At 50.5% G+C, this 27,290-nt stretch overlaps 1 protein-coding gene across 1 annotated transcript; it reads right to left on the bottom strand.

Annotated features, from left to right (window-relative positions):
* Positions 1–1,770: 1,770 nt before the first annotated feature.
* On the bottom strand, positions 1,771–22,405 carry SDC4 (syndecan 4). Its single transcript, XM_060123357.1, has 5 exons — positions 22,291–22,405; positions 9,207–9,345; positions 8,068–8,114; positions 7,049–7,247; positions 1,771–3,813 (listed from the first exon to the last, which is right to left on the bottom strand). The coding sequence occupies exons 1-5, from the start codon at positions 22,357–22,359 to the stop codon at positions 3,662–3,664; spliced, it is 606 nt and encodes a 201-aa protein (XP_059979340.1). The 5' UTR covers positions 22,360–22,405; the 3' UTR covers positions 1,771–3,661.
* Positions 22,406–27,290: the final 4,885 nt, after the last annotated feature.

The following is a 27,290-nucleotide window of genomic DNA, read 5'->3' as shown; positions in this document are numbered from 1 at the left end:
AAAACTGGCCCAGTATTGTCCAAAACCACTCTGCATCCCCTGCCCAATTCTCAGAAATAATATGATACCAAGCTCCACTCAGAGTTAGCATTCCACATAAATTAACCCCTGTCCAGAGTTGACCAGCTGGGGTGCTGTAAGAACCAGCCTTTAAGATGGCTTCTGACGAGTCCTGCCTCCTGCCTTCTGTAGTCCCCTCTCACAATGAATAGGGTTGACCCCTTTGATCAATGGGATTTAGTAGAAACGACAGTGTGCGACTTCTGAGGTTCAGCCATAAAAGGTGTTATAGCTTCCACCTGTCTCTCTTAGATCACTCTTTGGGAAGAGCCAGCTGCTGTGTCATGAGGACACTCAAATCAGCCCTATGGGGGTCCACATGGCAAGGAACTGAGGACTTCTGCCGACAGCCAGCACCGCTTGCCATGTACGTGCACCATCTTGGGAGTGGATCCTCCAGCCCAGTCAAGCTTTCAGATGACTGCAGCTCTGGCCAACATTTTCACTACAATCCCATGAGACTCCAGAACCACCTAGCTAACTCCTGACCCGTGGAAACTATGTGAGATATTTACATTGTGATAAATCCCTAAGTTTGGGGGTAATTTTACACGGCAATAAAAGATACAGGGCTTTCTGGAACTAATACCTCACCCAAAAGATGTGTTTATGATGAGGATAAGGTGCCACTTATGGAACACTTCCTATGGACCAAGTTCTGACCCACCTCCCTGGAGCCCATTGGAGCCCAAAGTAACAGCTAATGAAGGTGAAATCCAAATGCCGGGATCCTGAGCTAATCTCACACCATCCAACCTAGCCCTACCGCAGTCGATAATGTTCTATATCTGCTCTATCCAACAGAGTGGGCACCAGCCACGTGTGACTATTGAGTACTTGAAATGTGACTAGTGCCACTAAGGAACTGAATTTTAATTTTTTGAATTTTAATTAATTTTAATTTAAACACTCACATGTAACTAGTGGCCACTGGATTGGATAATGCAGATCGAACAGATGGGAGGAACTGGGACTTCACTGGTGGTCCAGTGGGTAAGACTCTGCACTCTCAATGCAGGGGGCCCGGGTTCCACCCCTGGTCGGGGATCCTGCACGTATGCCGCAACTAAGAGTCTGCATGCCACAGCTAAGAAGTCTGCATGCCGCAGCGAAGATCACGTGCCACAACTAAGACCCAGCACAGCCAAAATAAATAAATAGATAAATTAAATTAAATTTAAAAATAAAAAAAAGGATCTTACCCACCTCAGAAGGTTGTTATGAGGATCGAGAGGCATCAATGGTATCTGACCAGAGCCTACCAGCTTCGATGCCCAGAGGCCAAGCAGGTGGACAGACTGTGGCAAAGCAGAGAGCCTGCATCTAAACAGGTACCCGCCCATCAGCAACTCCCAGCGGTTGCCATGCAGCCTGAGAGTTGCCAAATCTTGATTTTTTTCCCCCAGGGAGAAGTAGGGAATCAGTCTGGATTTTTATGGGAAACATCCTCACTTTCATAGTCAGCAACTAATTCAAGGATTTCTGCGTTTGTTTTTGAAACACGGTGCCGCTTAAACAAAAGTCCGAGGTAGGCAAGACATGGCCCACCGGCCAGTGTGCATGTTCTGACTTTCCTCCCTCCTGTCCGGGCTCTTTCCTGGCGTCTTACATCTCTGCCTCTGGTGTCTGGTAGCAATTACCTCAGGCTCCACTGAGATCAAGGGAAAGGATGACGTCTGATGAACTTAAAAATGATAGAGGCAGGCGATCTAGAAAGTACCAGGTTTTATTATCTTTTTATCAAAAAATCAGTAACAGACAACAGTGTGAGGTGCTCACTCCCAACATGGCCAGAGGAAAAGGACACCAGGGGAGGAAGAGGACCCAGCCAGCTGGGACCCTGGGGTTATGGTGATGAAAGGTGAGGGAAGCAAGGGTAATCCCCCCCCCAACCCCAGCCAATGGGGTCAGGAGGTGTCGCCTGCCCTGGCTAAGCCACTAGGCCTCTCCAGGCCTCTCCTCTCTGGAGAGGAAGGGTCACAGATAACAGGGCCAGGGCCTGATCAGCCCTCCCCCATCCCCCTTTGTCTAGGGAGACAAAGGTCATCTCAGCAAAACTGGGGCTGTGACTTGTTAAACCAGCTTAGTTCTCGAGCTGTGCTGTCCAAAGTCGCCAGTGGGCTCTGCCTACATGTTTGGTACACCAGCCACCAGCCACACGTGGCTGCTGAGCGCTTGAAATGTGGTTACTATAACTGAGGAACGAACATTTGACTTCATGTAGTTTTAATTGATCTCAATGTGGCTAGTGGCTGCCATATTGGATAGCACTGCTCTCCAATTTTCTCTTAAATCAGGAGACAGCAAATGAAGGAACCCCAGCTAGGCTCAAAGCAAAAGCTGGAGAGAAGGTTTCCAGCCCAATCAGGAGAAGGCACCAAAGAACAGGACCAGAGAAAGAGGCAAAAATCCACTCAGCCACACAAAAATTCACTCACTCAACCACCCAGCTTTACGTGGGAATATCATAGCACACTATTTCCTGAAAAAATATATTTATCTATTTTGCTAGAACCAAGGAAGAATAATAATATATTACATGAAAAAGAGACACAAATATCCCATCCCCTAGGTTATGTTTTGGGATCTGCTAGAAAACTATATTTCAGCAAAAGCTTCTTAGAGGAAGCAGCTTTAGAAAGGGCCAAGGTCATAAGCAGGGAAGTATGAAGAATTAAAAAAACGAAAAACACGGGGAGGGGATTTAAAGAAAAAGAGGCAAGAGGGAAGGAGAGGCCCTGTCTGAAGCTATAAATAGTAAAAAAAAAATTAATAAAAATTATATCTCCAACTCTGCTCTTTCGAGTAACAAAAACAAAAAACATTAAATACAAACTTAGCAAGTACTGTGGAAAGGTGCAAGAGGGAGGAGAATGCCTCAGCTTCTGTGTATTCTTGCCCAGGTAGAGAGGCTCTGTACAAAGGAATGAACCATTAAAAAAAAAAATCCCACTAAAAATAGATTTATGAATATTCTACAAGTCCATTTCACAATGAACTTTCAGCTCTTCTCCCCACCCTCCCCAAATAAAAAATGTTGATTTCCAAAAGTCACTTGGAAGAGGCTAGAATGGCCCAAGGTGTACCACATACTCTCATAGTGTGGTTGCAGGTGCCCTTTGAGGGACACATCTCCAGGTGCAGATAGATGGTTCTGGTTCCTTCTCCCAGCTCCTGGCAGAGGGGCCAGGCTGTGGAAGGAAGGGAGGGAGGGAAGAAGGCCGGGGGTGGGGGCCCCCCTCCAGCAGGATTCACACAATAGCTTAGAAAGGCTCTGGATGAGGCCTGTTCAGTACAGGCTCTCAGCTGGGCCTCGATTCTAAACCGGAAGATGAAGAAACGATCCAATCCCAGACTTGGCCTTGAGAAAGGCCAAGTTTAACCCTGTTTTTCTGCTGGGACAATGGAGGCCCAGAGAATCAAGAAGAGGCAGGCAGGAACAGTAGAAGATGATGTCTCTTCTGACACTGAAACCCTAATCGGAGCTGGAGATGCTGATAGATCAGGACTGGGTTGCCCTCCCCCTCCCCTAATGTCCACCCTTCAAAATCCTTCAGCGGCCCTTCCCCATGAAGTCCAAGCAGGTGCTCAGGAGGAAGCTTCAGGCATAGAACTCGTTGGTGGGGGCTTTTTTGTAGATAGGTTTCTTGCCCAGGTCGTAGCTGCCCTCGTCCTTCTTCTTCATGCGGTACACCAGCAGCAGGACCAGGAAAATGGCAAAGAGGATGCCCACGCCACCGCCCACAATCAGAGCTGGAGAGGAGAGAGGGGAGCGGTGAGGTGAGAGCTGGCTGCCCGTCGCGACCTCGGGGTACACTGGCCACTTCCGCCTGGTCGGTTCTCCTACCACTAGACGTCCTCGCCATCACTCCCCTGGGTGTGCTCTGCTGATGCCTTACTGAATTTGATTCTCACAACCTCATTAATGAGAAGGGGGTCACTGTAAGTCACCGAAAAAACCATAGAACCAGAGTGACAAAGGCACCATTCCAACCCACATCTGCTTGAGTCCAAAGCCAGGCTCTTTCTCAACACCAGGCCAACTCCCAGCTCAGCCCTGAGCCAGGAAGAAGAGAAACTGCAGGCTGTGGAAATCCCCCTTAAACCTACTTACCCCATGGTCCTTAGTACAGCGAGCTCTCTAGCTGACCCCGTGTGCATGCATCCCTGTGCAGACCTACATGTCTATAGACTGGTATATACCTTCTATACACACGCAGGTATATGCTACCATACACAGTTACCACATGCAAATGTGTCCACACTCCTACGTTATAGATAATTATATATGTGGTTTGGGACTTCCCTGGCGGTCCAGGGGTTAAGACTCCATGCTTCCACTGCAGGGGGCATGGGTTTGATCCCTGGTCGGGGAACTAAGATCCCACATGCCGCACGGTGTGGCCAAAAAAAAAATTGTACATGTGGTTTATGTCCCTACATACGAACTCAGTGCTTAAGGCCTACGTTCCATTCCTATCTCTGCCACTTAACTGGCTGCGGGATCTAAATAATAAAATTCCTTCATCTCTCTCATTGCAAAATGGACACAATAGTGCCTTTCTCATAGGTTTGTCCCCAGGATGAAATCAATTAATCCACTTAGAGAGCTCAGAACAGTGCATAGCTTATGCCCAGCACTCATTAATGATGAACTTCGCGGTTTATAGCTGTGTCCCTAGCACCCTGAATCATCTGGCACAACAGTAGGTGCTTAACATATGACACAGTTCGGCTCAGAGAGGAGCACTGGCCGAGGGCACCTGGTTAGTGTCAGGCAGGTGTGGGCTTCTCAGGTGAACGTTATGTTCTCTGTACGACACCAGGCTGCCCGGAGGGCTCACTCCTGTTTGTTGAGCGGGCAGGGATATCTCCCAGAATCCTTTCTGTAGCAGATTGAGTCCCCTAATTCAGTCTTAACCTAAGAAGATTAATTTTCTGCCCTTGCACACACTCCAAATCCATGCACAGAATGGGGCAGAGTGGCAGAGAACCAAATCAGGCTCTTTCTTGACTAAAATGACGAAAAAGCAGCAACAAAGTACCCCCAGGAAATACCAGAAAAAGGACGTGGACTATCAGGTATCAACCCCCTTCCCGTTTCCATCGCCTTTCCCTCTGATGACTCCTGTTAGACCCTTGGTCTGTGCTGGGATTCCCCACAAGGTCAAGGACAGTCTCAGAAGTGCCTGTGGTCCTAGGTTCCAATGCCAGGTCTACCACTGTCTGGTCTTGTGCCTTTGGACAAGTGACTAGGTTTCTCCAAGCTTCAGTTTCCTTATCTGTGAGAGTATAGATAACCATACCTGGTGGATGTGGTTGTTATGGGGACTCAGTGAGGCAGGTGCATTAATCACATGGCACATGACAAGCACTGGATAAAGTCCCAGGTGCTTTTTAAAAACTACTGGAATGGAGGGTCCCGCCTCAGCTAGCTCAACAATATAACTTTTCAACTGAAGATCTCACACTTGTGTAATTCTCCATTGGAAGTATTGAGATGACCCGGTTCTCTCTTGCTAAATGACCCGAAGTAAGCGGTTTGCTTTCTCTGGGTCTGAGTCTCTCTATGTATAAGAAACAGCTGTTTGGACTAGATCAGTGGTTTTTACGTTTTTCTTTAAAAGCAGTAGAACGCTTAGTTGGTAAAAGCCAAAACCTTATCCCACAACCACCAGATAAAAGTGAAACTCTGTGGGTGAAGAAAGATGGGGCAGGCTTTACCTCTGAACTTCCACCAAGTAGTTTGAAACTTACAAAGATTAAAAGGTCTCTAAGGGCCCCTCTAGTTTCGACAGCATCCCTCACCCCACCCACATCACACATAAAGTTCAAAGAACATTGACTCTGGGACCCGTGGGCCAGGGTCAGCGCTGAGCTGGGCCCAATGTCCCCAGGGGTTATACCCCGGCAAGATGCAGGCAAGATCCTTCATCTGTCCTGGTTGCAGGCAGCGCACAGGGCTCTTTCCCTGTACCTCCAGCCTACTCGGAGCTGCCGGCCCAGCTGCTTGCCAGAAGACAGGAAAAACCCAGCCTGGGCCCAGAGTGCGCCTTCACCAGGCTGGTTCATCCAGGCTGGCCCTCGGCCTGTAGAATCTGGCCAGAAAGGGAGTTCCCTCTGACAAAGCCCCCGACCCAGCTTTGGGGATCCCCACAGCTGCCAGGGAAGAAGAGAAGAAGCCAAATACCACCCCAGCTGAAGACCCCACAGCCAGGCTACACAGAGCCACTCCTGAAGCCTCTCCCCGGGACAGAGCTTTCGCCACACAGCACATTACAGTCAAGAGTGCTACAGCTCTTGCCAAACACGTACTCTCTCTAGGCCTCTGTTTCTTAATCTGGCCCATGAAGTTTCCCTGGGTGCCACCTACTACTAGTGTACTGTACTGTACCGTCTACTATTGTGAACTCTACTAAAACCAGAACGGCCCTTTACAGTTTGCCAAGTTATTTTAGATTCTACTTTTCATGAAGTCATGAAACCCAAGGGGATAGCACTGTACCCATTTGCAGACAAGGAAACTGAGGGTCACTTCATCCATTGAGGCTGGAAAGCTTCTCAGCCTAGGTCACAAGGCTGCCAAGTGACAGCAGGGGGAGGGGAAGACAGCCCAACCCAAAGGAGCCTCTGGGCTTTCAGGGGACGTTTTCAAGGTAGGTTAAACTTTTAATAATTGACTCCCCAGGTGCTAAACTCAGGCTGGGAAAGTGCTTTGTAAATAAGAGAAGGACTTCTGGCAAGTGAATGACTCAACATCTATTTTTTTTAGCCCTTGATATGTAATTCTTCCTCTCTGTGCAGCAGGCTGCACACAAAGTCTTTGGGGAAGTGTCATCCTTCAAGGCCCCAGGGCACCCAGGGGTTGTAAGGAAGGGGTACCAAGTTGCCTAATGGGCTAGAGGCATCCTTGCCTGCAGCTCTATTCTGCCCCCACCTGAAGCCCTCTCCCCCTTCGGGGTATCTTGTGGGAAGCATGGGACCTTACCTGCCAGAACCTCTGTCCTCTCAAAGATGTTGCTGCCCTGGGCTGTGCTGGACATGGACACCTTGTTGGACACATCCTCGTCCCCACCAAAGGGTGACATCCTCTTGGGGATGACCTCATTCTCCTCCAGTTCCTTGGGTTCGGTGGGGACCCGGCTCCCAAGCCCTGTCTTCTCAGGTATGTGGTTATCTAGAGGCACCTGGATAGAGGGAAGGAAAAGAGACCAACACTCAGCATGGTTGGGGGAGGGACCCAGGGCAGGGGACAGGGACATTCAGCCAGGTGAGGAATCTGGTTCTGCATCTCGCTGGCCAAACCACATGGTCCTAGAGCAGAAATCAGCAACAACCTCTCAACAATTATGCTGTCAACTTTTCTAGTAAATCTGTCCCAAAAGGGGAATGAATAATGTGACCAAGGGCACAGGGAAGCAGGTGTTCTAGAATATTCTAGAGTAATAGAATATTACTATTCTATTCTGGAGGGTGGTTTGGCAAAACTGCAGAAATAGCTTTTCCATTAAGGCAGCAATTTTGCCTCTGGGACTCTGTCCTAAGGGGCTAATCAGAGATTTGTGTAAAAGATGCTTGCTGTAGTGTTGTCATTGAAGGATCAAAAAATCATAAACCTCTTTTCCATCAATAAGGGAAACTGGGTGAACTCTGATTACGCAGGCCATAAAAATGAATAGGAAAAACATTTAATTATGTGTGGAAATACTCATGATCACTTTAAGTGAAAAACGAAGTACATAGAACTGTATGTATAAATTGATATTAATGTTGGGAAATACCTAGAAACGCACACTAAAAAAGAGGCTGGAAACACATCTAGTGTTTATCACTTACTGATTACCCCTGCAGAGAGGATGGCTTGCCCATGACCCACAGTTGTGCCTGTCCCACGAGTCCAGGGCCACAAATAGAAGCCTTCTTGCAGAGTGAGGTCAGACTCCCACTTATTCTGCTCCCCTCAAGAGGTACTAAGAACAGGAGAGGCAAAAGTGTGTAGCTGCTTACCAAGGGATGGATCACTTCCGGGAAGATAGGGCTGTCCTCTGAGTCATCTGTAAGGACAGAAAGGCCGTGTGAATGTGAGGTCGGTTACCCCCAGGTCAATGACCCAGGGCTGGTGGGAGTTCGAATTCACAATCGGCCCCCAAATGTTCAGTGTCCAGCAGGTGATCATTCCCACCCCAGCCGCAGCCATCTCATCTGTAAAATGGGGCTCCTGAGACCTGCCTCCCTGGCTCTTTCACAGGAATGTTGAGCTGGTAACTGGGCAGATTTTTTTTGTCAGCTCCATATAGATCCCAGGACCAACAGCATCACCCAGTAGCTGGTTAGAAATGCAGAATCTCAGGGTCCACTAAATCAAAATCTGTATTTTAACAAGATCTCCAGGGGATTCATTTGAGAAGAATCTAGATTGCAACAGTAGATATTAGAAATTGCAATATTCGTGTATTTCCCGAGGGTGTGGTAAATGCCAAGGGCTTTCACTCAGTCCCAACTCCACAACACAGACACCGATGCACTGTCATTTCTATTCCCATCTTACAGATGAGGAAACCAAGGCTTAGAGGTCACCGAGTGGCAGTTGGAACTCGGGACTACATGTCTCCAAAGCTCAAACTTCAAATTATTACACCACCTCACACATAGGAGGGATGCTTCTTGCAGTTCTGTCTAGCCCGGCAGCCGGAGCCAGGAAGTCACAGACCAGGAGAGTTGCCGGCCCCTGGTCTGGGCCCCTTCACTACTCCCACGCCCTCCGAAGCAGGGGGTTTGCTATCCGTTCCCACCCACACCGCTCTCGTCACCTTGCCCCCAGGCTTCTGAGCTGCTCCCTTTCCTTTTCAAAGGAAGAAAAACACTCAACAGTCCTCCTCCACACGCCCACCCCACCCAACCCTGTCCGAAGGTGGACAGGTTCGGGCTGGCGCAAAGATAGAACTAAAATTGAACTCAAAGCAACAAACCATTTGCCCAGAGAGCGTTTCAGGGATGGGTTGATCCGGCAACTTTTGTTTCCCCCCTTTTTAGGGGGAGGGGCACGATAGGAAAATCCAACTTCAAGGCGGGGTCACCCTTGTAGGAGGAAGAGGATGGGTTCCCTCCAGCCCTGGGCCCCGGCCTGCCCACCACATCCTCCATACCCAGATCTCCAGAGCCAGACAGCTCAAAGTCATGGGGCTCCTGCCCAGGTACCCCAACATCCTCGTCGTCCGGTAAGTCTCCGGAAAAGTGTCGGCCTTCTAGGAGGTCTCGGGGGTCGATGACCTCAGTTTCTCGGATCTAGGGTAAAAACAGGAGACACATCAGTCAGTCGCCTCCCAGTGCTCTATAGCAGCCCCTGAACCCTGGAGAGGCAGTGAAGTGGGCGTTCAGGAAGGTGAGCTGGGGTGCTGGAAGAGGATCAGGCCAGAGCCTGGAGACCTGGGTCCTGGCCCCCTCCTGGCCCCTAACTTGCTGTGTGACCTTAGACAAATCCCGTTCCCATTCTGAGCTAATAAAAATATAAAGGTGGTCATGAACCGAATATAAATACCTTAGGTGCCCTGTACTGAGGCACTTGCTATATGCCAGGCTCTGTTCTTAATAACTCTAAAGGCCAGTCTTTAACTCCATTTTATAACTGAGGAAGCTGGGTATCAAAGATATTAAATCATTTTCTCTTGGTGACAGGAGTAGCAGATGGAGAAGTGAGGACTCCACATAGGGCTTCCCGCCTTCAGAGCCACTGTTCCCCATCCACACTCCAGGGCGCTATGATGCTATCACAGCTGATTCACCCACGGCAGGGAGAGGGCCACTGGTGCTGGTCACGCCCTGTCTAGGACAACTTTCCCAGCTGAGTCGGACGGGGCTGGGACAGGCAGGGCTGGCCCACCCACACCCCAGGACAGCTTCGGGTCAGGGCTCTGCCTGGAGCTAGGGACTCAAGAGTACATGAGCACACTCGTGTGTTCAGCCTTCCAAACATCTCCCACAGTCATTCTGCGGTGTGCTAAGTGAGCCCTGCCTCTGCCCTCACGGACCACCCACTCCAGGACCCATATGTGTCACTCAGCTGCCACCTATTGGGGCTAGCTGTTCACAGCAGAACCTTAGGTCCATCCCCACTGAGAAGCTTTCAAAAAGAAAGTATGAAAGATCCAGGAAGGCGAAGAACTTTCCCCAAGTCCTACAGAACATCAGCTACCCTGCTCCCATCCCCTCAAGTTCAGCTGAGTGTAAAACAAAGCTCCTTCAAGAGAGTCGGGAAATATATGGGATGCGCACCACCCTTCCCCCTAGCTTCTGGGTTAAGCCTTCCTCTGCCCACAGAACAGCAGTCCTGGGCAAAGTTCATTCTTTCACTAATGAACTCAAATATTAAAGTGCCTATTATTTCCCAGAAGCGTCAGGGTTTCGAATACATTCAATACACACCCCTGCCCAAGACATTCTCTTTTCCCCAACCCCCTAACTGCAGGGGGTGGAAGGTCTCCTCAGAACCAGGAACACCAGCTGGAGCCCAGGGAGGCCCCTGTCCTCCCATTTCACAGAATTTGCAAGATGAGTCCCGGACACAGCAGTGACTTGCCCAAGGTCACACAGTGAGTTACCTACATAGCTCAGGAAAGAGGCCAGGGCGTGCTTCTGACTGCCCAAGCTGTCCTTCACCCAGCAGAGACTTGCCAGTAACACAGGGGAGAGCCTGAGAAGGAATATCCGTTCCTAAGACAAGGTTACCATCTGTGGGAGAGGCCCAGGCTTCCGGGGAGAGGTGGGCGGAACCGGACTATCATATCAGGTCCCCTTCCACCCTGTCAAGGGCAGCTGGATTCCGGGAAGGGAGCAGGGTCAGGCCGGGAGGAAGGCAGTGGGCAGGCAACCCCCTCCCACCGCCAAGGCGAGAATCTCTGCTGAACGCTTGGTACACGTGGGGGTGGGGAGCCAGAAGGGGTTAAGCCCTGGTGGGGGATGACTTCATGACTCGGGAATCAGGAGCTGTGGGGTTGCCGCGCTGGAATTCCAGCCCCCGCACAGCCCCATGCCTGTGGCTTCAGTTTGGCAGCACTGGAGGAAGGCTCCTCCGTGGTTGCGCAAGCTGCCTGTACCTAGGGTGGGGTCCCTGTGCTCTACCCCCATCTCCTGCTGCAAATTCCCCTGGGGCCCAGAATCAGAAACAGCAGGACCCCGGCGGCTTACTAGACTAAGCACTTAGCGTGAATGAGCTCCACCTCATAGCCCTTATTTGCAGAAGTATTAAGAGGTGGGGGGGGGGGGGCAGGGAGATGCTCAGAAAATTAGTCACTTCCCCAAGATCACCCAGGCAAGAAAGTCCCCACACTGGACCAGAACCCAGGCATGGGTCACCTGAGCCTTTAGCCACATACGGATAAACACATGCATGAACACACGTGTACACAGAGTGCCCACCTACCTCGGTTAGGAGGGAGTCCTGTCAAGCGGGAGGTCAAACCCAGCCCAGGAGGGAAAGAAGGTACTTTGGCCACTTGCTTATCTGGCCTGGAGACAAGTCAGAGCTCAAAGTCCTCAAGATGGGGGCTGGGGTCCCAACACTGTGTTGTTTCAGGCTGAGACCTTCCCCTACCTTCTCATTCCCAGGAGCCACGACTGGTTATTTATGAATCCTGCCTTTCTTTTAGTGGGTGAAAGTGCTGAGGAGTGTTTCAAAACAACCCACGGGATCAGCACACTGACTGGTTGGTAACAGCTCTGTTTTACATCAAGAAATGAAGACCAAGTCTGCAGCAAAACCCAGGCTGAAAACTAGATTGATTCCTAGTTCAGCCATCTTGGGGGTCACCGGGTCATCCCTAACCCTTCATTTTTTGTTGTTGTTGGGGTTTTTTTTGGGTTTTTTCACGGGCCTCTCACTGTTGCGGCCTCTCCCATCGCGGAGCACAGGCTCCGGACGCGCAGGCTCAGCGGCCATGGCTCACAGGCCCAGCCGCTCTGCGGCATGTGGGATCTTCCCGGAACGGGGCACGAACCCGCGTCCCCTGCATCGGCAGGTGGACTCTCAACCACTGTGCCACCAGGGAAGTCCCTAACCCTTCATTTTTATACCAGGTTCCTTGAGAGCATAAATGACTTTTCTTAAGGTCAGGAATGGCCAGAATTAGCCAGGATTAGATCCCATCAGACACCTATCTCAGCTCTAAAAGGACAGGGATTGGGAATTCCCTGGCAGTCCAGTGGTTAGGACTCCGAGCTTCCACTGTAGGGGGCACGGGTTCGATCCCTGGTTGGGGAAGTAAGAACCTGCATGCCATGTGGTGTGCCACAAATAAATAAATAAATAAGCAAGCGGACAGGGATCCCTGAAGGAACTTGCATGGCGTGTGGTGTGCCACAAACAAACAAACAGATAAATAAATGGGCAGGGATCCCTAAAGGCTGCATTAGATGAGCCCAGGTGCCCTCTTCCAGCAAGTCAAAGGGCTTAGGAGGAGCTCTGTGAGGCGTACTGTTGGAGGACACAGGAAATTAAATCCTCTCCAACTACAGAAGTGGCCCCTTCTCTGCCCAAGACCCCTGACAAGAGGGAAATTCCCAAGTGGGCAGAATCCCTAAGACTAGACCAGCAAGACGCAACCAGGCTCCCTGGGATTGTGGGCAAGCATCCCTTTTGTGTCTGTGTGCGGATGGGGGGATGCCAAGAGCCCTCCCTTCCCCCACCCTCTTTTCAGACAAGGCCCATTCAGTCTGAGGTGGCTTTGAAGAACCAGGCCCCCCAGCAGCCAGGCCGAGCCCTGACCAGAGAGGGACTCCACCCTGCACCTGGCTCACCCCATCCCTGCCCGGGGAGCATGTGCACGCACAGGCACCCTCTCTGGGCCCTCAGGTCTCTCTATATCTTTGTCCTACTCATAGACACACAACAGAAATCAGCAGCTGAATCAGCAGACCCTGGTGGGCACCTGGGGCTGCTGCCTGGAGGTTTAGAGATGCTGGATGCTTCCCCAGAGTCTCCACAGCAAAGAAGAGGGGTAGGCGCTATTTTGTGCCGTAAAGACTAATGCCTACCTACAGAAGGTGTCTGAGGCCCAACCATCTCACTTTATTACCCAGATTAAAAGATAAGGGCCTTTGCCAAGGTCACCCAAGCAGAACTGGACTTAGAACTTAGGTCCCTAAAAAAAAAAAAAAAAAAGAACCTAGGACAGAAATAGAGACACAGATGGAGAGAACAAACGTATGGACACCAAGGGGGGAAAGTGGCGGGGGGTGGTGGTGTTGGGATGAATTGGGAGATTGGGATTGACATGTATACACTAATATGTATAAAATGGATAACTAAGAACCTGCTGTATAAAAAATAAATAAAAATTCAAAAATTCAAAAAAAAAAAAGAACCTAGGTCTCTGGGCTCCTGGGTTGGACTTGCCTTCCTTTCCCACTTCTAGGGTCTGGGCTGCCCCTAAAGGGCTCAGCAAATGCACGGGCAGCAGCTGTCACTCCAGATATAACCCACATCCAATCCTTAGGCGATTGGCATGAAGCTAGGAAACATCAGCAACCCTACTGCAAAGTCCTACAGCTTCAGTCACCCAGGAAAATCATGGGGCCAGGCACTAGTACCCACGACATGCCGGGCACCAAACTGGGTTTTTCTCCGTATGAGCTGTTTTTATTAACACAACAGCCTTGTAAGGTGCTCTACCCATGTTGCCGGAAAGAGAGCTTCAGTTGAGTCATTCATGTAAAGTCACAGAGCTAGAAAGCGACAGAGGTGGGATTCAAACCTAGATCTTTCTCAAGACCATGTCTTAGCCACAACCAGACTTCTCACTGCCACCCACAATTTACCTCTCCACCCCAGTGCCACAGCCCAGAGCGTACAAATTCCAGGCCAGGGCTCCAGGGCACCCCTTCCCCTGGTCAGGGAGTAAACAAAGGTAAAAGTGATATTGCTTAAACAAAAGAACAGAAACTTGGCTGGGACACCGGGGAGAAGTTCAGGGTCAGAGAACGGGTGGGAGGAAAAGAGAGGCGAGCCTTCCCCCACCTGGCCCTTCCCCAGGGGAGGAAGCCACCCCCAGGGGTCAGGGACACACACGACCCTTCTTTCGGGGGTGAGACCAGAAGGTCAATTGGGCAAGCCAAATTTGGGGGGAAGCTGGGATGCCGAGTACCCTGGGCCCTAACTGCTGAGCCCAGCACAGTGGTCCCGGCAGGAGATCCCCAGAAGGGGCCACTGATCCAGGCATGGTCCTCCCCCATCCTCCTTCTGAAGGGTCAGATATACCCTAGAATGAGCAAAACCTGGGTGCCACAATCAGGACTCTACATGTTGGCAGAAATGGAAGGATCTACCACCAGAGTGGTGACCTGTGAAGGCAGTTCCACCAGCAAACCGCAGTCCTATCACTCCCTAACTATACAAGCCTGGGCATTTATTTCACATCTTAAAGCCTCAGTTTCCTCTTTTTGTAACCAGGGCTAGTAGCACCTTGCTGAAGGATGAGGATTAAGTGAAACGCATTGGGGTGTGCAAGGGACCCAGCACGTGGCCTGGTACACAGCAGGTGCTCAGTGAGTAGCAGCTATTATTAATCCCCATCTGCCTTCCTTCTGGCTAAGGGGATTAGTGCTCAAAGGGTCAGAGAGACCTGGGAAAAGTTGTAGAAGCAGTTGCATTGCTAGAAAAGTGGTTGGTGGGTGGGCAGGTGCTTTGCAAACTGCGCAGGGACATACCCTATAACTTGTTATTTATTTTGCTTCCGAGACCAGAGACTCTTTAACAACCAGTCAGGCCCCCTGATAGAAGAGAGAAAGGCCCAGAGATGGGCAGAGCTCTGCGCAAGGTCACACAGCTTGGAGCACCTGTCCTAAGCAGGTAGAGGCAGAGGAGAGACCAACTGCATGTTTCCAAAAAGAGCAAACGGCAGTGACCAGAGAGACACTTGAAACTCTACTTGGGGACCTGTATCCCCAGAGTATTTCCTGACCTGCCTTGAGGATGAAAAAAATATCTAGAAGGCCAGAAGAAACCACACACAAATCCAGGACCTGGTGTGCTGGTATGGGAAGGGTTAAGCCAGGTCTGGGGATGGGGGTTCGAATGTCGGCCCTGCCCACTCCAAGGTCGGCTTACTAGGAACACAATCGCTCAGGAGAGAAGCCAGGCCTGGCATTGCCAGCAGCTTTTCACCAATCCCCCCTGCCCATCCAGGGCAGCTCCAGGACCCAGGGGTGCCAGCTAGTAATAGAGACTGGAAGGGGAAGGGTGGGGGGAGCTTCTGGACATCCCCCTGGCCGAAGCTGATGCAGCATCCTTGTCACTAACACCCCAGATAATCGTGGGAGATTCTCTCTCTGGGCCTCGGTTTCCCCACCTATGAAAGGCGATTCTCAAAGAGACAAGCCTTCCTCTGTCTGGAGGCCTGGTAACCAAGCTGGGGACTGCTCCGATTACCGATTACCGGTGGAGACAGCCGGGAGGGGGCTGGTTCCCTCAGGGCCGCAGAGACAGAGGTGCATTGAAGCTGGGCTGGTAATCTAGGCAGCGGATCCGAGGTCCCTGCTGGATCCGAGGGCAGGGTATAAACAAGCCTCCCGTGTTCTCTAGGGCAGAGTCGATATAGCCTTGTCTCGGCCGATTAGATCAGCCCTGGGTGCTGGCTTCCTGCCCCTTCCCAGCCTCCCCCGCCGCTCGGGGAAGCCACAGCTCCAGATCGGGTCAGTCTGTCCTGCAGACGTCTTTTGGCTGGGTTTCCCCAGGGCAAGGAGTGTCCCAGCCGTTGGTCACCACTGCCCCCATGCCCCGAGGTTGAACAGTACAGCCAGTCCCCCGCAGGCCTGGCCACGACCGGCGGGCCCCACCAAGTCACTGTTTCCACACATACCAGCCTCTCCCTGCCTCCCCTTTCCATTACCCCAGGTGTCACCTGACTAGCAGCCTCTGCTACTGTGCCAGAGAAAACTGGGGCAGCCGAGCTCCAAGCCTGAAGGAGGGGGAGGGGGGGTGCAGAGTAAAGCAGGAGGGAGGGGGCTGAGTAGGAGGGCCTGGGGCTGGGGTGGGAGGTAGGGAGCCACAGGGCTGGGTAGGGGGGACCGCAGAAGGCTGAAGCTGTTAAGAACTGTTAGGATCACGGAGTGATCTTTTGGGGGACTCCTGGAGCCCTGTGAGAGGGATAAAAAGTTCTGAACCCCAAGAACCATAACTACTGGTTTACATTTCTCAGCGCGCACACAGACAACCGCCTCCCCACGCCAACCTCTGGCCAGGTCAAGAACCCTTGTCTAGCCACTAATAATAAACTAAACTTAAACCAGAACTTCACAAGTTTGCCAAACACTGATGACGACCCGGAGTGACACAGGTGTTTTATAGAGGACGCTGGGGCTCACACCGGCCAAATGACTTATTAACTAACTGCGTGTCCCTGGCTGAGCAGTAGGGCTGAGACGGGAACTCAGGTTTTTCTGACGTGAAACGTACCCATTTTCCAGTCTCCCAGCCTCCCGGGGACAGGGCCAGAGGGGACCACGCCCAAAGATCACCAGTGAGTTAATAACAAACCCGCCCAAGTCAGGTTGCTTGAACTCTTAGGGTTAAATCAGGCCCCAGCTGTTGACACAAGCCTTCTCTCTCCCTAGGCATCACACGATGAAAACATCTGAAAACTGGCATTCCAGAACACTGCACCTTTTCTGTCCACCATCACACTCCCTCCCCCAGAGCCCAGGGCGTTTTTTTTTTTTGCAATTCCCTCGGTCTCTGGACTGGAAACACCGGCCCTCCCCCTACTGCACAAGGCTCCTCCAGCATGGGAGGCCAACCCCTGCGGCCCGGGCAGTGTCCTGGCTGTCCGGTCCCCCTGCCCCGTCTCTCTCCAGGCTGAAAAATTGCTCAGCGGGGGGATTCCTACCGATCCCCGCAGGAGGGGTAGGGCTGCCGGGAACTGGTTCTTGTTTAAATATCAACCCATCCGATAATTAACAAACTTCTAAGACAAACAAATAGGAGATTTGGGCTCTGTCAGCCCCACCCTAGACTCCTCCCTTCCCACCTTGCAGCTGTTGGGGGGAGGGGAGAGAGCTCTCCTGGGGCCCCTGAGGGTGGGATCCTCTAAAGGAAAGGACCATCTGGCAACAAGGCAGCCTGGGCAAAGCTGGGAACTTTCACTGAGGCCTCCTGCCTACCAGGCGGGCTCCTAAGAGCTCCACTTGCGGCCTTGTCATCTCCTACAAGCCTCCCCACAAACCCCATCTTCTTATAGACCAGAAAGCAGAGGCTTGGAGCGGTCCAGTGGCCTGTCCCAAGCCATGGGGCTGGTAAGAGGGGGGGGGGCTTCACATCTCTGGAGTCAGGTCTGCCTAAATCCAAATCAATGTTCCAATCCCAAGAAGCAAGAGAGAGCGTCAGAAAAATCAGAATCCTGGGATCAATCTGGACTGTACCAGCTTTGCTCTGTAAACTCAGACCAATGGTAACTTCAGTTTTGCTTTAAGGGAGGCGGTGGGGGGGGGCGGGGAGCACTACCTGCCAGGGGTCACTTATTTTCTTCTCTTTTGCTCTACGTAATCTTTTTTTGTTTTTAATTGAAGTACAGTTGATTTACAATGTTGTGTTAATTTCTGCTGTACAGCAAAGTGATTCAGTTATACGTATATATACAATCTTTTTTATACTCTTTTCCATTATGGTTTATCAGAGCATATTGACTATAGTTCCCTGTGCTATAGAGTAGGACCTTGTTGTTTATCCATTCTATGTGTAATAGTTTGCATCTGCTAACCCCAAACTCCCGCTCCGTCCCTTCCCCACCCCCTTTCCCCCTTGGCAACCACAATTCAGTTGCAGAGGTCAACTCTATTCCGTCAGAGGCCACACACAGGCAAGGCGCTGTGAAGGTCTGGGGCCTAGTACTAGTATTTCCTGTATGTCCCTTCAAGGCCCTGGACACTAGTTGACTATCCCTAATAGCCCAAAGGACAAGGTGAAACTCTGGAGCCCATGCCAACATGCCCACTGCAGGGCCATCCTATTAGCGAAGAGGCTGAAAGGAAATGGGTGACTCAGGCAGGCCAGCTACCACTCTCCTCCAGTGACTCACAGAGCCCTGTCCAGCCCTTTCCCCCAATTTTAAGTCGTCACTTGGAAATCACACCCACTAGTCCAGGAGGCCGAGGACAGCAAGGAGCCAATTCCTCCCAAGAGGGACCTGGGGCGGGGGAGCCAGGCCAGGCTTCCCACCCCCTCATTCAGGCCAGCTCAGCGCTCCAAGTACTTGGAAAAGCCCTGTTTCCAGGAGCTGGGGATGGAAGGAGCTGAATGTCTCCACCACCCGCCTCCCCACCGTTGCTTCTTGCGTAGACTCTTAACCAAGGATGCCAAGAAAGCTCCTCTCCCCCCGCCAGAAAGGACCCTTTAGAGGGCTTTGGTCCAACAACCTCATTCCAGAGTGGGGGACACTGAGACCGAGAGGGCATGTTTGCTCAAGGTCACCCAGCGATTCAGAAGGAGGACCCAAGGCATCTACTATCAAACCCAGCCAATTTCCTCATCTGGAATGTTCTCCGAGGACCTGCAAATCAGACACCTTGTGTTACCTGACAGACCTGGTCCTGACCTTGGCAAGCCCCTACGTTCCTCTGAGCATCACTTTCCTGTAAAAATGGAGATAATAATACCCACCTCACAGTATCACTGGGAGGCAATCATGTTAGTAAGAAATAACCTCAGTGCACCTTTTAGAATGAAGTTACATGCATACATTTATTTGTTCATTCATACACACATTTCCTGAGTACTAACTATGGGCCAGGTATTTCACTGAAAGTGAATAGAGCAGAGTTCCTGGCCTGGGTGTGTCGGGGGCTGGAAGAGGGGCGGAGGAGGAAGGGCTCAGAATTTGATGGGGTATGTTAATACCCTCATGAGCCATAAGTTTCTTCAAGGGAGGGAATGCCTTAGATGTCTTTATGGTTTCCACAACCCTTTCAAAGAGTAGCTACTTAATTATTAATAGAATATCCGAGCTGGAAGGGGCTCTCTATTCAGTTCAAACTCCATTTTACAGATGGGGGATGTCAACCCAGAGAGAGAAAGGGACCCAATCTCACACAGCCCTCCAAAGCATGGCCCAAATATTTTCCTTTGGTAGCTCTCTGGGCTTCTAAGAATTCCAAAGAACTCTCTCTGGCCACTCAAGGGTCCTAGACCCCCTGGGCTTCCATCCCCACCGCTACTTCCAAGGAGAGAATTCTCAAGAAGACCAGAAACATCTCTTAGCTAAAGTACACGGGGTGCATGGGGGACACTTCCCCAGGACTGACTGGGCCTGGTGCCACGTCTGTGCCCCTGGGCAGCAACACCACGGGGCGGGGGTCCAGCTCCCAAAACAAGGCTGCCTTTAATTGGCCAGGGAGGGAGTGGCAGGAAGGCAGATCAGGGGAATGCTTCCAGCTGGACAGGAAGAACTGGTTTAGGACGGCAAGCCCCACCTAACAGAGAAGGGTCTGGCTCAGCCTGGGTTCCCTTCCCAAAACCTGTGGCACTGAGGGGGCGGAAAAGAGGGCACTACCCACGGGGAGGACAGGCCTTTGGCTTAAACCTAAACTTTGGGCAGTGCCCCCAATAGTATTATTGGAGGGGGACTACAGGACAAGAGATTCTGATGGCCTGGGAGCTCTCTGCTACCCCAAGATGGTACCATTTCACCTCACCTGTAAAATGGGCATAATATAATCCCCACATGTTAGGGTTTTTATGAGAATAAAATACACCAGACCTGGTATATGGCAAGCACTCCATAAACAACAACTGTTATTACCAAAACCGTTCTCTCTGGGCCTCAATTTTCTCCGCCTGCAAAAAGAAGAGTGTCGACCGGATCATCTCTGTGGTCTAATCCAACTGTGACTAGGTCTGATTTTTCCAGCCACAACCTTGGGAGGAAGAAAAGTGCTGGGAGCAGGGTGCGGGGGAAAGGGGGGAAGCCCTGGGACCCAGTTCAAGGTGGAAGATCTCGGGCTTCCCTGGTGGCGCAGTGGTTGAGAGTCCGCCTGCCGATGCAGGGGATACGGGTTCGTGCCCCGGTCCGGGAAGATCCCACATGCCGCGGAGCGGCTGGGCCCATGAGCCATGGCCGCTGAGCCTGCGCGTCCGGAGCCTGTGCTCCGCAACGGGAGAGGCCACAGCAGTGAGAGGCCCGCGTACCACAAAAAAAAAAAAAAAAAAGGTGGAAGATCTCGTAACATTAGCCAGGAAGGGAGCGCTGAGGTCAGGATGAGAGAGACGGACATCTCTCTCAGGAAGCAGCTGTCTAGGGCTCACTTCTCCAGCTGATGGGTCACCACATACCCTCCCCCAAACCACATCCTCCTGACTGCCCCCAGGCACAGCTGCCTGCTCCTCCCCCGACCCCCCAAGCACCTGCAGGCTTGGCAGCCCCTGAACCGAGACCGGCATGTTACCTCTCAACCACCAGGGTCTTTCCCCTTTTCCCCACACCACCCAGGCCGATGCGACATGCCATGCCATTCCTTCGGATGCCTCCACAGCTGTGACGCCAACACATCCTTCAGCGGCCTCGTTTAGAGCACTGCACGGGGAGCAGCAGGCTTGGGTTCGAGTCCTAACTCAGCCACTCACCTTTTGGCGAGGTTGCCCTTCTTAGTTTGGGGAAGTCATCACCTCACTCTGGCCCTCGGTTTCCTTCTACCCCAGAATTCCTTGTGGCCGGCCCACCCCAAATCTTTTATGGATTCTAAAGAGTGACCCAGGGATGAGACATAACAGCAGCCACTCAGAGTAGCATAAGACTACACGTCAAGATACGTGCAAAAGAGAAAAAAAAGGGACCTGGAAGCCTGTCTGCTTCATTTGCATCTGACTCAGCCTCTTATCAGCTGTGTGACCTTGGGCAGGTTAGTTGACCTGTGTAGCCTCAGGACCAGTTTAAAACAGTAAACAGAAGGGCTGAATTAAACTAGCTGATAGAGCCATTACAACAGCTATTAGAAAGCTATTAGAACAGTACCATAAGCACTAAATGTTTGCTGTCATCACTCAGGGCTGCAGTTGTACGTGGGGACGGGGTGGAAGGGGGGCTGGGGTCAGGGGTGGGTATAGCTCAGGGTCTCACCCATACCTCAGATGAAGCCTGCCAGGCAGAAACAAGCACCCCTAAGTAATCCCAGAGGAATAGGAGCCCATAAAGAATTAACATTAATGATTAAACGCCACTGGACTTGCTCTCCCCAAAACCGAGGTTTAAGGGCACCAAGGAAGCACAAAGCCCAGGCTTTTTGGGGGGGCGGGGGTCAGATTGCCTCTCAGCAATTCCTGCACCCCAACTTCCCAGATGTGATTGGCTCACTCCTTCCCAGCTGGCTGCTGGGACGAACGGAGCTTCTGGTGGGCCCCAGGCTTTGTAAACTACAGCAGGGACCAGTAAGCGCTGAGAAGGACGCTCCTCGGGGCTCACTGAGACCTTCTCTTCCCCCAGCCCCCCTTCACCCCACCCCAAAGTGGGAGCTTTAGGTTTCCCCAGCGCTAAACGCTCTTCTGGCGGAGAGCAGAGACTTGACTCCTGGCCAAGTGGTGAGCCTAAACCGTCCCCTCCAGTCCGCCCTTGAAAAATCAGCGTCCCAACTTTGTAGGGACCCTAAAGAAGCACTGGTCACCTCCTGTCCCAGTCCTCCATACGCTTTGGGCCGATGGGAAAATCGAGACTCAGAAGGGGCAGGGCCTTGCCCGGAGCCACAGGCCAGTGGCAGGGCTGCGGCCAGAACGGAGGTCAGGGCTCACTCCTTGCCCCGGTGTGTGAAACAAGGCCCTGCAAAACCCTAAACCCCTCCCCATTCCTAGTACAGGCAGCCCTCTTCACTCCCAGGCCATCTCGGATTCTAGAGGGCGAGAAGGGGCGTCAGGGCTCCGAGCCTGCCCCAGGATCACCAGGGAAGGGGCGAGAGGGTGAGGGGAAACGAGGTGACACCAGCTTAGTCACGTCCGAGCCTTGAGCCCGCGGCGGGTCTGAGGCCAGAGGGAGACGGGAAGCGCAACAGGCTGGGGGCGCACGGCGCGCGAGGGAGCCCCCCACCCCCCCCCTCCCCGGAGCCTCCCTGGGACCCTGGAGCCAAGTTTCCAACAAAGTGTCTCTGGCCTCTGCGTCTAGCTGGGGGCGGCGCATCCCCCTCCCCATTGCCCCCGCATCGCAGGATGCCAGGAACAAAGGAGGCACCAGTCCGCCCCCCCGGGGATCTCCCAGTACCCACCGACTCGGCGGCGACGGCAAGGGCGCCCACGAGGAGCCACAGCAGCGCGAGCAGGCGGGCGGGGGCCATCGTACCACAGTCCGGAGAGAGCGCGAAGGCTGGTGGCCAGGGCTGGCGCGCGTGCCCTCTTATAGGCGGTGATCGGTCCCGCCCCGGCCCCGCCCCGGCCCGCCCCCGTCGCCCGCACCCGCCAGGAATTCCCCAGCGAAAGCTGGGCCTCCGGGGCGCTACGCCTGCCCGCCCAGCTGGAAACCCGAGGGACCCGCCCCGTGGACCGGGCCGCTCAGTCCACCCGAATCCCTGACCTCCAGCAACCCGGATCCCCGATCCCCTGCTAGGCAGGTGACGGGAGATCACTGTGCCTAACCCCATTTTACAGATGGGCAACTGGGGAAACTGAGGCCCACGGAAAGGAAGGACTTGTCCAGGGTCGTGAATTTAGATTAGCGCCCTTCCAACCGGGTACGCTGCCCTCTGAGGGACAGAAGACTTTCCAAATGGGCAGTGAATGCGGGTTGTTTTAAGGCAGGGGTCAGCCATCATTTTCTGTAAAGAGCTAAATATTTTAGGCTTTGCGAGCCAGATGGTCTCTGTCACAATTACTCAAACTCTAGCACAGCAGCTCAAAGGCAGCCTTAAATGTTAATACTTAAAAGAAGGATAGTGGCTGTGTCCTGATAAAACACTATTATGGACTCTGAAATTTGAATTTCATATAATTTTCACGTGTCACGAGATAGCATACTTCTTTTGATTTTTTTTTTCCCCCAACCATTTAAAGATGTAAAACTATTCTTAGTGGGCTGAACACAAACAAGCCGCAGGGCAGACTTTTTAGTCTTAGGGTGGCTGACCTCTGTTTTAAGGGATTTGTTTTCCAGATTTTGAACTTCTTAAAAAGTTTGATCTCGGGTTTCCCTGGTGGCGCAGTTGTTGAGAGTCCGCCTGCCGATGCAGGGGACGCGGGTTCGTGCCCTGATCTGGGAAGATCCCACATGCCGTGGAGCGGCTGGGCCCGTGAGCCATGGCCGCTGAGCCTGCGCGTCCGGAGCCTGTGCTCCGCAACGGGAGAAGCCACAACCGTGAGAGGCCCGCGTACCGCAAAAAAAAAGTTTGATCTCTTTGAGAACCGGTGGACAAGTTTATCTTAATTCTGAGATCTGCTCCCACCCTTTGTAAAAGATAGTTTCATGTTCTCCTTATCCCCTGAATATCCTCCTTACAGTGTGTATTTGTGTGTGTGAGTGTGTGTGGGGGGGGAGGGGTTTGGTAAAATTCTCTGAGGCCCCAAGTACAAGTACTGTTGGAATTATTAGGGGGGGGAGTATTCTATGACAATCAATCAGTGCCCAAAGTGCCTAGACTTGGGCACTGATTGTATGTATATATATATGTATATGTATACACACACACACACACACACACACACACCTGTATATATACCATAAAGATATGTGTACATATAATACATATATATATCTATCTTTCTAAGGCTGAAGCATGGCTTCAGAACTGGGGTATTTGGCCTCTGTTGGCACATTATGAATTCATACACGAAGTGGAGACTTGGGAGTAACTTTCCCTCTTCCATACCTTAATTATTATCAAAGGATGAAAATCTTTTTTTTTTTTTTTTTTTTTTTGGCTGTACGCGGGCCTCTCACTGCTGTGGCCTCTCCCTTTGCGGAGCACAGACTCCGGACACGCAGGCCCAGCCACTCCGCGGCATGTGGGATCTTCCTGGACCGGGGCACGAACCCGTGTCCCCTGCATCGGCAGGCGGACTCTCAACCACTGCACCACCAGGGAAGCCCCAAAGGATGAAACTCTTTTGAGGCAGAGAGCCTTGACAGTAAAGCAAGCTTCCAACCCTGATCATGTTTTTCCCTACAGGTTTAAAGGTGAGCAATCAAGTTCAGCTCTTCTCAATACTCTTCCTTAGGATTTGGAAATAAACTGAGAAAATAAATGAATTTCAGGTCAGAATAAGAAATCCTTTTGCAAGTCAGATGGTTTTTGCAATCCTTGATTTCCACAGAATGGAAGTAAGGTCTAATCCAGTTGTCAGTAGATAGATCATTAAAAATAATTTTTGATGATAGGTCACTGTGCAATTTCAGTTATCTGTCATCACATCACTGTAACAACACTCCTTTTGTTCCCATCAACTTCATTAACTGAAGAAGGTTTCTCAGCACTTACCAGCCCTGTGCTGGTAAATGTGTAACAAAAGGTTGGGAGAGGCGGGTAGTGCTAATTTGTACCATTGGCCAATTTCTGTGGTGTAAATACTCCCAGGGCTGATTTCAAGCTACCAATGTGATGTCACTGAACACAGAGTTGGTTAGAGATGAGCAGTATTTCTACGCACAGACACAATAGTTGCAGATAATATCAAGAGCATAGATAACAGTAAAATGTAGGGAAATAATTAGTAAGTGATGAGTTTTGAGTACTTATTTCCTTTGTTTTAAATACAGTTCATTTAACTGTAAGTTTATATAATTTAATTTTTTGTAATCATTATGTGTTACAACTACCCACAAAATTTCCCCAAATTGAACCAGTACAAGCTGGCTTTGGCACACCACTGTTTGACCGCAAGAAAAAAAGAAAAATGGGCATAAAATTATTGCTAAAAACCTATCTCATTCTAGCACAAGCAATATTCATTCAGGGATATGTGACTCATGGAGCGGGGAACCTCACTTTTTCTGCTTAATAATTATCTAAGTTTGTAAAACAGGTTTCCCAAGTGTATACAGATGTCAAACGGTATGCTTTAAATACATGTCATTTATTTTATGTCAATTATATCTCTATAAACAGTTAAAATTTTTGTAAAACCTTTTTTTGAATTGTATTTTATTTATTTTTTATACAGCAGGTTCTTATTAGTTATCCATTTTATACATATTAGTGTATACATGTCAATCCCAATCTCCCAATTCATCACACCACCACCACCACCCCCCTCCCCCGCCACTTTTCCCCCTTGGTGTCCATACGTTTGTTCCCTACATCTGTGTCTCAATTTCTGCCCTGCACACTGGTTCATCTGTACCATTTTTCTAGGTTCCACATATATGCATTAATATACAATATTTGTTTTTCTCTTTCTGACTTACTTCACTCTGTATGACAGTCTCTAGATCCATCCATGTCTCTACAAATGACCCAATTTCGTTCCTTTTTATGGCTGAGTAATATTCCATTGTATATATGTACCACATCTTCTTTATCCATTCGTCTGTCAATGGGCATTTAGGTTGCTTCCATGACCTGGCTATTGTAAATAGTGCTGCAATGAACATTGTGGTGCCTGTGTCTTTTTGAATTATGGTTTTCTCAGGGTAGTATGCCCAGTAGTGGGATTGCTGGGTCATATGGTAATTCTGTTTTTAGTTTTTTAAGGAACCTCCATATTATTCTCCATAGTGGCTGTATCAATTTACATTCCCACCAACAGTGCAAGAGGGTTCCCTTTTCTCCACATCCTTTCCAGCATTTGTTGTTTGTAGATTTTCTGATGATGCCCATTCTACATAGTTTTTCAATAATCATTAGCGAGTAACTAGCAGAAAGGATTGAGGAGTGCTAAGTTGAGACAGTTAGTGAAAGCTCTTCTATAAATCTATCCTAACCTGAAATTAAGAAATTAATCTCAGCTAACCATCAAAAAAAAAAAAACAAAAGAAAGAAATTAATCTCTGCTTGTCCAAGTTCTGAGAATCTCTCTGAAGGCATCCAACATGTTTGAACGTAGTTATTTGTGAATTTGTGGGATTTTAAACTGTGCTCCTTGGATTGGGGATAAAAGTATGTGGATGGTCCCTACTTCTGTTGGGTATGTGTCTCTATGTAAAGTTTTCTGGGGCATAAAATTTGAGTCTCTCTTCAGAGCCACAAAGTCCTGACCCCGGAAGAGTTAAAAACAATTTGACCGGACCCTGGGCCCCTTTAAAAAGTTCTAATCGGTTTTTTCTTGGCTCTCACAAAACAAAATGCAGTAGTCCAAGGTTTGTAGAACTGAACTGAAGTCCCCAATTCCCTGCACCAGACTGAGACACCAAGCTCAAGAAGCTACAACCAATCCTGTGCTTAATGACCCACCTCCAAGGCCTCCTCCTCCAGGAAGCCTTTGAAAATCCCTCATTCTTTCCTTCTACCTCTCATGTCTCCTTCCCCTGAGATAACTTGTATTTCATTTGTCCCTCTCCTTTGGCATACATCCCTTTCTCACTCGTGTTAGAGTTAGAAATTAAGATGCCAGTCTTCAGGGTCAGAAAGATCTGGGCTGTAATCATGGCTGTGTGACCTGGGGCAGGATACTTTACCTCTCTGTGTCACAGTTTCCTCATTTGTAACTTGGGAGTTGTCATAGTTCCCATATCATGAGTGTTGAGAGTATGGTTCTTAGCACATACCTTGCACATAGATGTTACCCGTTGTTATGATAACAGAGGTCTACCTGTGACAGTCTCAAGTTGGGAAGCTCCCTCCGCAACAGGTCTCCACACACAGTAAACAACAGGGAATCATGTCACTATTTTCAGAACATCTGAGAGAGTGAGTCCTGGGGCCTTCTCTCTCCCAGAATGGCACCAGCCCTCTCTGGTCTTCTTTGCTCCATGCAAATCTCTCTTCAGCTCCAGATAATGACAACCTGGGGTTTCCAGAGGCTGTGGAATGTCCAGCCGCTGCCTTGCATAGCCACAGAAACTGGGAACACTGGGCTCAGAAGGATTCTTCCAGCCCATTCAATCCAACAGCACTCCCATTGAGACAGGCAAACCAAGGCCCACACAGTGAGTCAGCATCCACAAGGTATGTTAAAGAATTCTCCAAACAGCCCTCCCCTCTTTCAGTCACTCTTTTTCCTTGCTTTGCTTTACTTTTTTTGTCATAACACTTCTCTTACCTGACATCATATATTGATCCTTTTTCTTGTTTATCATCCACTTCAACTTCAGACATAAGCTTCACGAGAGCAGGGATAT

The sequence above is a fragment of the Lagenorhynchus albirostris genome, chromosome 15 (assembly GCF_949774975.1).
Source record: "Lagenorhynchus albirostris chromosome 15, mLagAlb1.1, whole genome shotgun sequence".
NCBI lineage: Eukaryota > Metazoa > Chordata > Mammalia > Artiodactyla > Delphinidae > Lagenorhynchus > Lagenorhynchus albirostris.
The sequence above is the reverse complement of the archived record's forward strand: the minus strand, read 5'-3'. Positions and strand labels throughout refer to the sequence as shown.